The 17,424-nt window shown below is 40.2% G+C and overlaps 1 protein-coding gene across 6 annotated transcripts in view; it reads left to right on the forward strand.

The window, feature by feature from the left end:
- The window catches only part of RB1CC1 (RB1 inducible coiled-coil 1), a 157,265-nt gene extending 143,776 nt beyond the window's left edge, over positions 1-13,489 (forward strand). For 4 of the 6 annotated variants that reach the window (XM_037892625.2, XM_037892630.2, XM_037892626.2 and 1 more), the window contains 4 exons: positions 2,294-2,352; positions 5,563-5,699; positions 11,488-11,558; positions 12,506-13,489. In XM_037892625.2, the coding sequence (XP_037748553.1) occupies positions 2,294-2,352; positions 5,563-5,699; positions 11,488-11,558; positions 12,506-12,583 (345 nt within the window). In that variant the 3' untranslated portion in view covers positions 12,584-13,489. Of the gene's footprint in view, positions 1-2,293; positions 2,353-5,562; positions 5,700-11,487; positions 11,559-12,505 lie in introns of those variants that run through there. The other 2 variants (XM_037892627.2, XR_006288533.1) reach the window with 2 other exon arrangements.
- Positions 13,490-17,424: the final 3,935 nt, after the last annotated feature.

Genomic DNA, 17,424 nt, shown 5'->3' on the forward strand with positions numbered 1-17,424 from the left:
AAGTTGTTTTTAAAGTACATAGATCTGAGGTTTTCATTATGTACATTTGCATAGTTGAAAATGGTTTCTTCTAAGGCTTTCTTTTTGTTTTTTCTCTGAAATTTACTTCTTTGGCAGAAAGGCTTTTCTTTATTTTGCGGGTGGGAATGAGGAAAGAGAATAAGTAGTTGGGAAAGAAGTCATTCACAATGCAGGTTTCAGAGTGGTAGCCATGTTAGTCTGTATCAGCAAAAAGAATGAGGAGTACTTGTGGCACCTTGGAGACTAACAAATTTATTTGAGCATAAGCTTTCGTGGGCTAAAACGCACTTCATCGGATGCATGCAGTGGAAAATACAGTAGGAAGATAGATAGATAGATAGATATATACACACACAGAGAACATGAAAAAATGGGTGTTGCCATACCCACTATAATGAGAGTGATCACTTAAGATGAGCTATTATCAGCAGGAGAAAACAGACAAAAACAAAAAAAACCTTTTGTAGTGATATCAGGATGGCCCATTTCCAACAGTTGACAAGAAGGTGTGAGTAACAGTAGGGGGAAAAATAAACATGGGGAAATAGTTTTACTGTTTAATTTGCAAACTGGACGCCGTTAAATTAGGCTTGAATAAAGACTGGGAGTGGATGGGTCATTACACAAAGTAAAACTGTCCTAGAAGTTTTCCAAAATATAGGATGGGAAAAGAGGAAGCAACCTTTTTGTTTGGCACTTGTGCTAATGAATCAAGACACAAATCTGCAGCACAGAAGTTATTTCCCAGAGAATAAATACAATTATGAAAACCTGTTAATATTTGAGGAGATTAATCCTTTTTCCCCTCAATGGGGTATGTAGCTACTAAGGATTACTTCTCACAGTAACCTAGTCCTAGGATTGTTGTCAAAAGTAGGTGATTATTGGTTTTGGCTTAAAATGTATATGCCGGTTGCATAAAGTTATAGATAGCCATATTTAAATCTGGCCTTCACATTTCTTTTCTTTTTTTTCCTAAGTATTTTCATATCTTCAGTGTTTTTGTTAATCAATTTGAACATGTGTGCAGCTCTATCTAATTGAAAAACGTTTTTATGCACTTGAATACTTTCAATACATGGCATTTAAAAGTACACCTACTGCACAGTTAAACAACAGAGCAAAAATACCTTTTGAAGTGTGGCCATTGAGGTGAAAAAGTACATTTTCAAAAGAGGAGCTCAAATTCAGCGAGATTGAAGCTGATGTATTTATATTTATTTTTAAAAATATTGAAAAGCAGTGCAATGAATTGCCCTTAATTTCTTGTAGGTAAAATTGTGATACTGTGAGGTACTTTTTGGTATACTCCTTTGGGCAAGAGGAGTTACCCTGAAAAACAAAACATCATAGAATTTCTCAAATGAGGTATCTGCCTCCATTGTCCACAGGACTGAGTATAAATTCTTGAACCTGAACTTTTTCATCTCCTTTGTTTGCTAATATGCCTTCCGCCTCTTCTGCAACATTGCTGCATCACTTGCACCTCTGCTGAAACTTTCATCCTTGTCTTCAACTCCTTTCAGCCTGGTCTCCACAGTCTTATCCTACCTGCACCAGCATGTGTTAAATGCTTTCGCCCACTTTCTCACACATACAGGTAGTTTGATTTATATTGTGCCCAATCATTAAACACTTCATTTGCTCACTAATTATTGCAGGTTCTACTCCAAAATTGTCCTGATTGTTTTTAAAACCTTCCATAAACTTTATCCTCTTCCTTGCTCCTTTCTCTTGTCTAGCTTTGTCAAGTTCTCTGACCCTTCACACAGTCCCACCACGGTTAGTATAAAAGTAACTGTCTGTTCAACTGCCTCCCATATGCAGTAGTTTTCTTATGCCTTAGTGATGCTCTGCTTATTTTTATCTCATCTAAAAATATCTTCTTTTTCTACCGCTTAAGTTTTCTTTCACTCTGATATTAACTCTTTAAAGTGTTTTGGGCTATAGGTTGAGAGGCCATACAAAATAAAAATTTCATTTATTGTAATTATTATTCTTACTATAATTTTTAAATTATGGAAGCAGCTGAAATGTGCTGTGTTTCAATCCCTGTCCCAAAAAGCTTACATTTTAAAACGACCAAAGCAAAATACAAGAAAGGGGAAAGTATACACACAAGCAAAATGGTCAAGATGGTAATAAGAACATGTGTTAGTTTTAATATTTTTGTCATGGTTCATATATAAATTAAATCAATCTTAATTGTCCTCTATCTACAATGTATGCTGCCAATATTTTATAGTTGTTTGCTCTTTCATCATTTTTCTAGATGTCCCAAAGCATGTCTTCAGTGTCTTCAAGACATTCTGAAAAAATAGCTATCCGAGAGTAAGTATATTTTTATTCTCACATTTTGTTCTTGATATGGCTCAATACATTTTATGTCTTCAATAACAAATGTACAGGTAAAGTATGTGGAGGTAATGTGTAGTAATTCTTTTCAGCATCTTAACCTCAAATTCATATCTGAGACTACAGTGAATTTCCTTAGTAATAAATCTTTATTAAATTTGATTCTTTATATTCTTTTACAATCAAGCTTTCAATACATGGTCCACGAGGCTACAAATGTATTTTTAAATGATTTGTATAACATCATCACCATAATTTGGATTCATTCTCATTTCATGGCTTTTCTATAATGATAAATCTAGTTGGGGATTTCAGCTATGATTTTATGTCCAAGAAATAATTACTCCATTCAGAATAACTCTGCTAAAAATATATCATGTGAATTCCTAAGATTACTTGTGAAGATGCCTTTTTTCAAAGAGGTGTGTATCATGGGTAACTGGTTTGGCGCTATTAAAATTTGTTGGGGGCAAATCCTGGACCCAATGGGCTTTTTGCTGTTGACTTCAGATTTCACTGTTGATCCATTAAGGACTGCTTCTTGAACAAGCTTGTCCTGGATCCCACAAAGGGGGAGGCAATTCTTGATTTAGTCCTAAGGTGTGCTCATGATCTGGTCCAAGAGGTGAATATAGCTGAACCACTTGGTAATAGCAACCATCATGTAATAAAATTTAACATGCTCGTAGGGGGAAAGATACCAGAGAAACCTACCACAGTAGCATTTAACTTCAAAAAGGGGAACTATACGCAAATGAGTAGATTAGTTAAATGGAAATTAAAAGCAAGCTGCATGGAAAGTTTTTAAAAACACTGTAATAGAGGCTCAAACTATATGTATACCCCAATTTAAAAAAAAAAAACAGTGAAAGGACAAGGGTTATCCAGTGGATATAGTGTATTTGGGACTTGCAGGAAGCGTTGACAAGGTCCCTCACCAAAGGCTCTTAAGCAAAAGGAGTCATGACACAAGAGGGAAGATCCTCTCATGGATCAGTATCTCATTAAAAGATAGATAACAAAGACTTGGAATAAGTGGTCAGTTTTTGCAGTGGAAAGAAGTAAATATTAGGGTCCCCCAAGGATCTGTACTGGGACTAGTGCTGCTCAACATATACATAAATCATCTGGAAAAGGGAGTAAACAGTGAGGTGGCAAAGTTTGCACATGATACAAAATTGCTTAAGATAGTTAAGTCCAAAGCAGACCGCGAAGAGATACGAAGGGATCTTTAAAAAAAAAAAAATGGGTGACTGGGCAACAAAATGACAGATGTAATTCAGTGTTGATAAATGCAAAGTAATGCACACTGGAAAACGTAATCCCAACTACACATACAAAACGATGAGGTCTAAATTAGCTGTTACAGCTCAGAGATATTTCCCACCCCCGACGTATTGCTGTGACCCAAGGACCTCTTGATGCCAACTGGCAGAGGGCACAGGGCTACATAAGGGTTCAAGGGGGAGAGATAGCTCAGTGGTTTGAGCATTGGCCTGCTAAACCCAGGGTTGTGAGTTCAATCCGTGAGGGGGCCATTTAGGGATCTGGGGCAAAAATTGGGGATTGGCCCTGCTTTGAGCAGGGGGTTGGACTAGATGATCTCCTGAGGTCCCGTCCAACCCTGATATTCTATGATTCTATGATAAGTATCCCCTCAGTTCCCCAAAAGAATGTCATGTAAGGTTTCTAATAAATGCCTGTGTTACACTAGTCATCATAATCTTTGTATGACAATATGTGAGGAATTATGTGTATGTGCTGAGAATTATGTTCTCTAAGTCTTGTAGTTAAAGGCAGGTCACTCAAATGTAGTGCACCTTGAGCTGAACTTCTCCAGACAAGAGGTAGAAGATACTTATCTCCCTGGTGGACTATTGTATACAGTGTGTCCTACAGCAGAAGTTTATTAACATACTGAGGCCTGATCAATACTAGGAAATTAGGTTGGTATAGCTGCATCACACAGGGATGTGAAAAATCCACACCTCTGAGCGATGCAATTAAACTGACCCCCGCTGTAGAATTCTCCCGCTGACCTAGCTACCGCTTCTCAGGGAGGTGGAATACCTATATCAACAGGAGAACCCCTCCCATCAGTTTAGGTAGTGTCTTCAGTAAAGTGCTACAGTGGCACAGCTTCATTTTAGGTGTGGACAAGCGCTGAATCAACTGCTAATGAAGAGTTTTTGGAGATTTCAGAAGTAATTCACAGGAAGAGATAAACAGCAGAAAGGTGGAACACCCTGTTTTCAGGTGAAGATCAAAGGTCTGCTGTGATATATCTGAAGGGGCAGAGACACACCCTGGCATCCTTCAGTCTTTGAAGACAAGCTGCCAGCAGATTAGATTTTATGAAAGGGGGATCTCAGTCATCCTGGTTGAAAAAACTGGGAAAAGGGCTTGAGATAAGCTATCCTGTAGGTCTTGTGAGTTAAGTTTAAGCTCTAGAAAGCGTGTTATGATTTTGTTTTATATGTAACCATTTTCCCATTATTCTTTCTTACTATCATTTGATTATAAGCTTATTCTTGCCTTCACTATAATATATCTAAATGTTGTGTGTTAAGCAGAGTAGCGATCCTGAGTTGAATTGTGTAAGCTGGTTTGTGCTATTCCTTTGTGAGTAGAGGATGACCTGAGAGTTCAGTGCATGGTCAGTGTAACAGGGGCTGATCTCTCCAGAGGGATGGTCAAAGGTTGGTTTGGGCCTATTGCTAACCAGTTTAGAAAGAAGGAGGCCTGCAGAAGCCCAGAAAGTAGTGCTTGTGTTGCCAGAGGCTGGTGGAGTTAAGGAGCTGATCCACAGCAGGCACAGACAAGACTCCGTCATGCTTATAGCAGGTGGTGGCAAGGTGCCTCACAACCCTGGGTAGCCCTGGGAAGCATCACAGTTACTTATTTGTAAATTCATGCAGAAAAACTTGTTTGAAGCACATTGTTAGGAGAAAAAAGAGGCGCCAAAACATTTTTTTAAAAAACCAAGAGGAATTAACACTGTCCTCATAGGAAACCTAATAATTATTGGGCATTACATAATGTACAGATATGCATAAATTCTAAAATGTGTTTCAGATAATGATAAGTAGGTCTGTGTAATGCTTGAAAAAAGTGCTTCAGTAATCAGTGTAAATATTCAATACTATATTTTTATATTTTGCTGTTAAGTATTCTTACTTTATCCAGTTTTCAGGTTGGCGATTTGGTTCTCATTATCTTGGACGAACGTCATGACAACTATGTATTATTTACTGTCAGTCCAACATTATATTTCTTACATTCAGAGTCTCTTGCTGCGCTGGATCTGAAGCCAGGTGAGTGTGGTAAGTGTCAGATAACTCTGTGGCATAATGTTCTGAGGCACTTAACATGATCTTATACCCTTATTTTTTTTAACAGCTCTTTAATAATTACATATATAGATGTATGTTTTAGCTATAGACATAATGTATATTTGTAGCAAAAGTTGCAGTTAATCTTACATTGAGTTTTTCATTTTAGCCTCATTCAGTAATTTTCTGAAAGGTTTTTTTTTAGGCAGAACTTTTCCATATTACGTTTTGTCCCAGAAGTGAATACTTTGGACAGTTAGAGCAAAATGCATTCATCATTTTTTGATTTATACTGTAAAACAAATTCAAGACTATATTTATTCATACATACATGCACATTTGATACATGTACCATATGAAATTACCATTTGGCTTAGTCATGTTACTATTTATGGTTCTAAAATAACTACAAAGTATTGATGATGGCTGCGTAGGTCTGTTTTTGTGCTGCCATTTACAAATTTGAGGTGTGAGCCCATTGCAGAGGCTTGAACTTCCACCTGTGCTGTAGAAGGAATTGACTTTTTAAAAAAAAACAAGGACTCAGTTTTATTTTAAAGGTATTTTCCCTCCAGGCAAAGAAATCCCCTGTAGCATGGATGGAATTTTATGGATCTATATGTTCAATGTGAGAGAACTGGAAACCATAACTTTTTATTTCCTGAGATTTAAATGCCTACTTTTGCTGCTGTTTCTCAACCCTACATAAATGAAGTTCAGCAGGGCTCAAATTTTCTTACAGGAAAATGTTTGCTTTAGAGCAAGGGTTCCCAAACTTTTTGCCAGCACGACCCATTTTAGTGAATTATTTCCTAGTGGGCCTCAGACAGCATGGAAGCCACCATTTTGAAGAGCACGGCATGCCTGGTACATATGGTAGATGAGGTCATGCTGTGCAGAGGATGCCATTTTGTAGAGCATTATGACCTCGCACACACCGTACACGTGAAGTCCAGTGGTGAGCTGGAGCCGGTTCGCACCGGTTCGCTAGAAGCAGTTTTTAAATTTAGAAGCCCTTTTAGAACCGGTTGTTCTGCAAGGGACAACCGGTTCTAAAAGGGCTTCTAAATTTAACAGGCCCAAAGTGGCGCCTTAGGCGCCGACTCCATGGGTGCTCCAGCCCTGGAGCACCCAGGGGAAAATTTAGTGGATATAAAGCACCCACCGGCAGCTCCCCGCCCCACGCCTGACCCCAGCTCACCTCCGCTCCGCCTCCTCTCCTGAACGCAATGCCCTGCTCTGCTTCTCTGCCCCGAATCAGCTGTTCGCGTGGGAAGCTGGGGCAGGCTGAGAAACAGGCGGCGGCTTCACTCAGGCCCAGGGAGGCAGAGGCAGAGCGGAGGTGAGCTGGGGCGGGGGGGAGGGAGGTGAGGTGCGAGGAGGGCCACCTGCGCCACAGCAGGTAACCCGGTGGGGAGGGGGGCGCAGGGGAACCGCTTCCCGCCCCAGCTCACCTCCGCCACCCTCAGCCTTAGCGTGAAGCCGCGGCCTGTTTCTCAGCCCTCCCAGGCTTCCTGCCAAACAGCTGATTCGCGGGAAGCCAGGGGCAGGGGCAGAGAAGCAGAGCGGGGCAGCGCGTTCAAGGGAGGATGTGGAGCGGAGGTGAGCTGGGGCCAGGCACAGGGTGGGGGAGCTGCCGGTGGGTGCTCTGCACCCACCAAATTTTTTCCGTGGGTGCTCCAGCCCCGGAGCATCCAGGGAGTTGGCGCCTAAGGCGTCACTTTTGATTTGTTCAGTGCAGGAGCGGCCGCTCCCCCTGCTCCCCCCTAGCTACGCTCCCCCGCCCCTAGGAGCCAGAGGGACCTGCCGGATGCTTCCCGGGAGCTGCCCCAGGTAAGCACCTCCAGGACTCCCCACCTCGCCCCCTGGCAGGTCCCTCTGTTTCTTAGGGGTGGGGTGGGCACCCACTGCGGTGGCCCACGAGACCCTCCTGCCTGGTTCTGGGGGCAGTCAGGGGACAGGGGAGGGGGTTGGATGGGGCAGGAGTCCCGGGGGGGGCGTGGGTAGGCAACGACCCCCTCGTGGGGTGAGGAGGGAACCCGTTGTTAAGATTTTGGCAGCTCCTCACTGGTTAAGTCATACTGTGCAGAGCAAAATTACATCTTCTGCGCGCTGGGAATCTCTGCAACCCCATCTGCTGATGGTGGAACCCCATTTGGGGACGCAGTCCACAGCCAGAGAACTGCTGCTTTAGATAGTGTTAATCCTTTGCACTCAAGTTTAGCGCAGCAGGATTTTTCTGTGGTTTTTCAGTGTTTCAAGGTTTTTGTGGGGTACTTATTTCAGTTTTCCCTCAATTAAGCTTAGGAAACTGCAGCTTCCTTTCTGTTTGCTATTTATGTTTATTCACTTCAATGTTCCTGGTGTTTTGTTTGCTGTTATGATATGCAATGCATGAAATGAGTATTTAAACTTTTAAAGTAGCGAGTTCATTGAAAATCTTCTCTGCAACACAAAGGCCATGGCCTCTTAAAATCTGTTCCCTGTGCCACCAGTTTTGGATGCAGTGAAGATTAGTGAGGGCATGTATCAAAAGACAGTTTTGTATTCCTCTCCTAATCTGTTCATAAAGGCTTCCACAGGCATCAGAAGGAAAGTTTCCACCATAGAACATTTTCTCCATTAGCAAACCATTGAAGAGAATTATGATGAATAATGCCAGTAACTTCTTGTTAGTTAGCAAAATAATTACATAGTTCCCAATAGCCCACCAAACTCTTACAGAGTACAGAGACTGTGCTAAAAATTTGGGACTGATACGCTATGCATTTCCTATAAAACAGGTTGAACTCCCACGTCAAATACAAAACGGAATGCAACCTTAACAATGGCATCGCAGTGTCACAGCCATAATTTTATGAAATATAAAATAAGGCTAATGGAACCTAGGTATCCAAACCAACATGTTTTTCCCTCCAATTCATTTTGATAGCCATTGATTTACACATGTGAGGTTACATGAACATCCTCAGCAAAGAGAATGTTAAGAAGTGTATAACTATAAGCACAAATTTATTGTTTAATATTTTCAAATTTGAAGGTACTTTATTTGTGTAATTATAGGGTATGTACAAGTTCCCCATTCCCAATAATGTTACGTGTTTAAATTGTGGAGAGATGGTACTCTCCCTTCATGATTAAGGTTGCTAGACACTTTGCATAAAAAGGACCCTATTGTGCACATTGAGCCAATCATACTTCTGCCATGTTTTTATAAACCAGGTATTTAGTGTTTCCCAGCTTTGGTTGTGGTTCCCCTTGGGGCATATGTGAGTAGTCTAGTATGACTAGGGCAGGAGAAAGGAGTAGTGGGGCAAGGTAAGCTGCGTAACCCTGGATATGTGCGCATACACAAACACAGCCGATGGGAAGTGGCATGCAGCTCCTTTAGTCCTGCCCATCTTCCCCAACTTTTCCCTCAACAGTCTCCAGGGCACGTGGGCAAAGTAGTATCTTACGTATACAGGACAATGAATTCAAGCAGCAGCCCACCAACCCTGACTTCACTAAAAGATTTTTTTCAGAAAAGCAAGCCAAAAAAAAAGTTGTTGAAAAGAAGAAGGAAACAGAAAAGGGAGGTGTGGGAGAGAATGGACGGAAAAAAGGAAAGGAGGATAAACAGGCTATACTTGGACTTGGTGCAAGAGACACAGTGATGGGGAAAGGTGTGTCCATCCTCAGCTAATCACAAGGAGGGCGCCAACAAAAAAACAAATTTGGTGCATACACAAATGTCCTTTAACTTCCCACATATAGCATCTCAATTTGAAATTTATTACGGGTTTTCTCAGGCCAGAGATAATTTTAAAGGTCTGGATGAAACACACGATGTACAGGATAATAAGACTTTATTAAAAGTGGTTTTGGGAAATTGATCTCTCCCTGTTTTCTATGTGAATCTGGCAAATAAAGATGGCAAGATAAAAGTACTGTGACTTACAAAGTGGAGAGGAGGATGTGCATAGAACCACTTTTTTAGAGTTTGGTTTTAAGTTATTAGTCATAAATTTAATAACTGCTGGGAATGCTGTGAAGATTGGTGACAGACATAATAATAGACATAAAGCATCTCACAAAGAAAATGAATGGAGTATGGTTCTTGCAGATATTACTGATCTAGAGAGGCACACTGCAACTGCTTCACACTTACAGTAATCTCTTAAAAACATTGCTATGTTCCTTGCACACGCTTTAACATCAACCAGTGAGGTCAACCCCTTGTAATTTACATTCCCATTTCATTGCCCCTTTCTACCTCCAAAGCGACTTAGTTTTGTCCACCACTTACAGATCTTGCTACTTGGGCACCAGCAAAGCCTGTGTCTTGGGGGCCCAAAATTTGGAAGAACTAGAAATATAAAGTAGAATTTCACTTTCCTTTTCCTAAATGTTTCCAACCCATTTCCTTACAAAAGGCATCTTTGGTAATGTAAACTGAGTGCTACCATTGTGTCCTTGAGTTGAAAGAAATATAAACTTGAGTGCTAGGGTTGAAAGAAACAAGCACTTGGGCTCCCCTTGTGCAGCAAAAGGCTGGGGAAAGGAGAGATCACTCATTCACCTCCTCATGAAACAAGTTAAGTTTGGGATAAATTCTAAAGAACCATATCACTATTCTTCTCCCATATTCCCAGATCAGCCATGAGCATAATGGTATGGCTGTGATGGACACTAATCAATATGTATCCAAATACAGGAAGTTACCGTTTTAGGACTCCCAAAAATGCTGTGTCTGTGTCTGCCCTTTGACACTCAGGCATGCACATCTGCTTCTCACAGTAATATTAATCCCTCACATGTCCACCTATTATGCTGAATATTATTTATTCAGTCTTGCATTAATCTGCCTCTGCTTGTTTTGAGAGATAGGATTAGATAAACTCTGAAACTGGTTGCAGAGTTGCCCATTTCTGCAATATTTTTGCAAATCTCAGGTTTTAGATGTTTTAAGCTACTCGTGTCAGGGAAAGCTAGGGCTTTCTCACTATTTTTGTCTTTACTAATAAAGACCATCTCCAGTTTTTCCCAATGGAACCAAAGCCTGGTGGCCCTCAGCAAAGATGGTACACCACTATTCATGTTTGGGCCAGATAAGTGATAATGAGGGGTCATGGGAACATGGAGGGGTAAGGAATGAGCGCCTTGGTGAGGACTTTGGATTATGAGCAGCAGGCAGTATGAAGAGATGGAAGGCTACTTCTTGCTAAAAAACACTTGTCAGGTGGTTAACAGTTAGGTCCAGGATATTTGTAGTGGAAGTTGAGGTTTTACAAACCTGTAGTATTAACTACAAGTGTGTTTTGATTTTTATTTGAAATGTCAATGAAAACAGGTTTTTGTTTTATTTAAATATTCCTCTATAAAGTGCACAGCCCAGACATTGATGCACTGAGCTAGTTCATGAAAACTCAGAAGTGAGTGAGTCTGTTTTCATTAACTAAACAGAGAGAAATTCAAAAAATAAAACAGCATAAATGCTGAAAAATAAATGTGATTTTTAAACTCTTCCAGTTGTATTAGTCTCAGGTGGTGGTAATAATATACAGTAAATACTTTAGTAATGATTTAGTATCTGTATCTCATTGCACTACTTAGTTTCTTTGTTTTATATGTAAAGGAAAACTGCAATTTATATAAGTAATAACTGCATGTATAAAAATAAACACTGCATCTAGTTTTAAGAGCTATAATATGCCATCTAATGTATTATTTAATATGAATTACTAAAGACCTACAAATTCACAGTCTTCCTTGTATGCTCTGTTTTGATTCTGTTTAGCTTCAGGTGCATCTAGAAGACCTTGGGTGCTAGGAAAAGTAATGGAAAAGGAATATTGCCAGGCAAAAAAGGTACGGGAATACTACTGAAAAATATGTAATTATTAAAATCAGTATACAAGAAAAATGAGGCCAGATTCTGCTACTCTTAACCATGTACAGTACTATCTTCTCCTCAAGTAGCACCACTGAAATGTATGAGACTGCTTGTGGAGTAAGTTCTACTCAGCTTGAGTAAATATGGCAGAATCTACCCAAAAAGAAAAGGAGTACTTGTGGCACCTTAGAGACTAACCAATTTATTTGAGCATAAGCTTTTGTGAGCTACAGCTAACTTCATTGGATGTTGCATCCGATGAAGTGAGCTGTAGCTCACGAAAGCTTATGCTCAAATAAATTGGTTAGTTTCTAAGGTGCCACAAGTACTCCTCCTTTTCTTTTTGCGAATACAGACTAACACGGCTGTTACTCTAGAATCTACCCAGTAGTTCTAACTGGTGATTAGAAATATTCACACTGATAGATTCTTAACTGAGGGTGTTTATGCTTGCCTGGATGAATTAATTGGAAATGTCCTATTCAAATCCTAAGATGAATTTGGGGAAGTAGTTTATCTATAATTTTGCCATCCTACCTGGTACATGGGCCACTGCTTTGTATGAGCTATTTTGGAGAGACTGCATAAATCAGGAGGAAAATACTTATTTCTAAAAGGCTTTGACCTCTGAGCCATCGCTGCATCACAGGGCCAGAGGACTAACCCCTGCAGCAGCATAGAGCAGTCAATAGTTCTACTAGCCAGTTGGCACATCTCCCTGTTAATGGTAAGCTATCACTGGCTGGTCTCAGCTGTCAATTCAGACAAATAGGGTTGTCTAGTCTGCCTCCATGTACCAGTTTTAAGAGTGCTGGGGGTGCAAATAACTTCCTCCTCTAAAAAATCTTAGTGAAAGCAGAATAAAATAGAACAACATTTTTGCGATGTAATTTGAAGTATTTGTATTTGTTTTTTTCCTTAGGCACAAAACAGATTTAAAGTTCCTTTAGGTACAAAGTTCTACAGAGTGAAAGCAGTGCCGTGGAACAAAAAAGTATAACACAGTGGGAACTCTGTTCATTCTGTCTCATTCTTTTCTGGATTGTCCTTCAGTGCTCATTCATCGCTCCAAGTAGAAGGCCATCTTTTTATACTGAGGTCATGTGACAATATGCTTCACAGATATACTACTTTTAATTTTTAATGGGTTACATTTTAGAAACAAGAATTTCATTAAAATCCCTGGTCCTATAACTGTTCTAATTTTTTTACCCAGATAACTTTAGGAGTGTGGACCAAAGGAGTTCATTTTCTCAAAGGGCAAACCTTGTGCATCATGGCTTATTATTAGCCATGTTAAATGCCTGTTAAATAAATTAGCTTGTATTTAGATGTTAAATGTTAGTTACCATTATTACCAGCATATGTCCTTTTGTGAAATCATTTAAATACTTGCACTCTTTAACAGATTCTTTATAATATGTATAAATTCATCAACTATTTAAAAAGGAGTGTTCATTGCATGCCAATAATCATAATTTTTCTTCAACATGAGTTTGCCTCAGTAGATGAATAAAGATAACTGCTGCATCTTCTTTCATTACATTAAAATGCCCTATAATGTTTAAAAAAACAACCTTGTAATTTGATGGGCTGATCTGAAAATCAGTCACAGATAAATCTGCAATCTTCAAAAGCACTTTTGATGGATTGATCACATAGATTCTGAAGGGAAGAATCCCTGTGCTGTTAGATTTAAAGTGAAGCACTTGAACCTTCCCAACAACACAGAACTCTTTTATTAATCTATTTAGAAAAATCATATTGATGAAAATTGTATTTCATGGTTGAGTTTCAGGAAAAAACTCATTGTACATTAACCATACAAGAGTCATTTAAGTAACAAATTATTGTAATTGTAAAAGACATGTAGACTTTTAAAACAATAAAGATTTGAACCTGAAAATGTCTGAATAGTGTGTGCCTTTTTAAATGTCCACTGTTAGGATATAGATATTAAGGTCTGTCTGTAAAGGCCTGTACTCTAAGAATTTAGATGTATTCTTATCACTTGGCTAGTTATAGAGGTATAAAAGAAAGAATCAAAATCACTGTCTGCAGGTGTAAGAGCGTTCTCTTACTGTGACAGTCTGAGGCCCTGTGCTGAGGCTAAGGCCTTTGGCTAAGCAGCAGGGGCAGCCATAAACTGGGAAGTGAACGGTCACATCCTCACATTCCAAACTAGTCCCATTGAAAGAAGGTGCTATTGGGCTGTTAGGAATACAATCCTGTCCTGATAGTGCCTGTCACCTCCAGAGAAAGGGAAGTGCCTAGAAAATGTAAAAGGAAACTTAGTTTGATAGCATCCTGTCTGGCAAGAACTCACTTATCAATAGCTGGGATGTGAAATCCTCACTTCTGTACTGTTTTATCATTATAGTTCCCACTTTGCTATTGTTTGTCTGTATAATCTCTGTCTGGTTCTGTGATTGTTTCTGTCTGCTGTATAATTAATTTTGCTGGGTGTAAACTAATTAAGGTGGTGGGATATAATTGGGTACATAATCATGTTACAATATGTTAGGATTGGTTAGTTAAATTTCAGGAACATGATTGGTTAAGGTATAGCAAAGCAGAACTCAAGTTTTACTATATAGTCTGCAGATAATCAAGGAAGTAGGGGTGTGAGGGTGGGCATGCGGGTGGGGGAAATGGGAACAGGGAATGGGAGTAAGGAAATTGGAATCATGTTTTGCTAAAAGAGGAAATGGGAACAGGGAATGGGAGTAAGGAAATTGGAATAATGTTTGGCTAAGGGCAGGAATGGGAACAGGGACACAGGTGTAAGGCTCTGTGGTGTCAGAGCTGGGAAGGGGGACACTAAGGAAGGAAACTGGAATCATGCTTGCTGGAAGTTCACCCCAATAAACATTGAATTGTTTGCACCTTTGGACTTCAGGTATTGTTGCTCTCTGTTCATGCGAGAAGGACCAGGGAAGTAAGTGGGTGAAGGAATAAGCCCCCTAACATCCACTTCATATAATACCATTCTGTAATTTTCAGTAGATAGATGGGGCTCCTCTTGACAAATAGGATTTAATTAAATGGCAATCCATGTTTTGTCAGCAAATCCGATGAGTGGACATATTATTCAAATGAATTATTGAGGTCAAGGAAGATAATTTGTATACTGTTCTAACTAAACTGTAATGAACAAATGACACTTTGTTTTCTAAAGTACTTTCTTCTTAATGTTTTGTAGAAATAATTAGATGGGGCGCAAATGAAAACATTGGTTCCAAAACATTTGCTTTTGTGAACACTGGGGAATTTGAGGTCTGGATTTAGCAAGTAAGTTGGGCTTGGGGTTTGCCCCTTAGAGTACAGCCTGGGGTTTCTACACAGAGGTGGGCTATACGTAAGAAAGAAACACACACAAAGCTCAGAGACTCTGTCAACATAATCACAAAGAAATTTTTCAATCCAGCTGATCCACGTTACTTTTAAAAAGCTCCTGGACATGCTTTTTTATTTATCTAAAATGTTCTGATATCAAACACCTATTGAGTATTAGAAGTAGTTTTTTAAATCACAGCTTTGAAGACTTTTGAAGGGCCTGCATAGAAATCTAGTTTGCTTCTCATCTTCCATCTGCCAAACTGCAATAGATATCAGTGAGTAAATTAAAACTGTGACAGCTTCAAGGCACACTTCTTGCTGGATGTCAAATTTGTGTAACTTGTGGAAAACTAATCCAGTTGATGAGTTAGATGACTTCTGAGTGGAAACATAGTTTTTTTTTCAGCAAAAGTATTTCAGTGGTTATGAATACTTGCAAAAGTGAGATAGGTGTTGATTGCCAGTTAAATGGGTGGTGTTTCTTTTTGAGTTTCTAAAATGGTACTTTTCTATTGACCAATGACTTTTGCCTCCAAATTAGTCAGATTCCAGGTCTGAAAGATTTACCCAATAGCATTTTTAGTCTGCTTAGTTAGTTGGGTTATACATGGTGTTGGCACATATCTGGATACCACAATTCTTCCTTTTAGCATATGGAGTGGTAAAAAGGCCTGGCACCTACTAGTCTTTTTTCTCAACATATGCCATGTTTTAATAGCTTAACCATTACTTCTGCATGCCTGTTTATACAATTGTTACTTTAAGTGAAATTAAAGGGTTTTTTTTAACTAATGAATTATTCTCATTTAATTTCTTGGCACATAGCAGGAAGTCACCTGACAAACCCTGAAAAGTCACTAGATATAGTTGTTTAAGCACTCAAAAGGAGTCAAAAAACCAAACAAAATTTCCCAAGAATTCAACATAGAAATATACGCGCACACACACACAGGCAAGTATAGTCACAAAATCATTCACAAGCAGCTCAATAGTGTTAATAAAATCCATTCCATGCTCTTCTTACTGCATTCTGTTGCACACGAGAAGCAACTACAACAGTACGCTGTCATCATCAGAAGGGCGCCCTCTGCTCATTGGGAAGGAAACTGCAGCCCAGGTTGGCTGGGGTTGGTTAAGTTCAGCTGAGCCTCCCTTCCTTGCCGACAGGTTAGTGAAAGGGAGAGCCCAGAACCAGAGGGAAGAGGGCATTCACCTGACTTGAGCTCGGCGCCACATGGAGCTCAGTAGATTTAAAAACAAAAGTCTGCTAGGCAGACCCCTTCCCCCCGCTTCCAGGGTTTCATTTCTGAAAACCTCTGGGCAGCTAACCCCAGGCCAAGCCAGAGGAAGGTGTAAAGAGGAACTGAAATCAAAATAGCTCCACTTTTGATCCTGTAATAAGGGCTTCATTCCTGGAGGCATAGTGCCTGCCGCCCCATTAGGGCACACGGCCCAGTCTCATCCCACCCCACGTTCCATCTGTGCAGCTCTCCTCACACTGGCTATCCTGCCTCCCCAGCCCAGCCCCCTTCATTAGCCTCTTTCCCTGCATCACAGGATGCGCTACCTACTACGAAGCAGTGAGAAAACACACTTGGGTAAAAATAAGCCCTGGCTAATGTGCTGCTCTCTCCAAAGTGTGCCTGGCTTTAGCAAAACATTTAATTAGCCTCCACCAACTTCTTTTCCTCTCCTGCAGATTATAGCAATCTCAGCCCCAAAAACCCTGGAATGTGATTCCTTCTGAGGATATGCTCAATTGAGATGTAATGACAATGACTTGGTATGCAACAGAGTGTAGTAAGAAGAGCATGGAATGGATTTTATTAACGCTTGTGAATGATTTTGTGACTATACATATTGGTGACTCTTTTCTCTGAATGTCACTGTAATTGGCAATGAAAGTTGCTAGATTTGTCACTGGTCACTTTAACACTTATTTTCTCGCTCGGGAAACCAAAAAGTCACTAAATCTAGTGACAAAATATCGAAGTTGGCAACACCCTTATCCGCAGGCTCACTGGGCGTGGAACCTAAGCAAGGTTCAATACCCACAGAGCTTTTGCATTTCTGGGAAGGAAAGGGCCCCCAACAGCAGCAGGCCTGGAGCCTAGTCTCTTCCAGATGTGGAATCAGATTCCTCCACCTCCATTGCTTTATAACCCAGGTAGAATGCAGACAAGTAAAAGTTCCGCCAGTGATTCTTCTGGAAAAGGAAGGAACTCTCTGACTGGGGAACTCTTTCAGGAAAAGGACAGGACAACCAAGTGACTCCCAGCCCCTGAGACACAGGAGCACATTAACAGTTCTGAAACAAAGCTCTCATTGACTCAAAAACACCTGCTTTCCAGGCTAATCGGTGGTGGAAGGGGTAGCACGGCCCATGAGAACACCTCCTTAACCTAACTTGACCAAGCAACTTATCTTGGTGATCTAAGCCCCTTGAATACCTGGCTCCTCTATCACTTCCACACACTTCCACACTTCATGAGGGTTACTGCA

Source organism: Chelonia mydas, chromosome 2, assembly GCF_015237465.2.
Source record: "Chelonia mydas isolate rCheMyd1 chromosome 2, rCheMyd1.pri.v2, whole genome shotgun sequence".
NCBI lineage: Eukaryota > Metazoa > Chordata > Testudines > Cheloniidae > Chelonia > Chelonia mydas.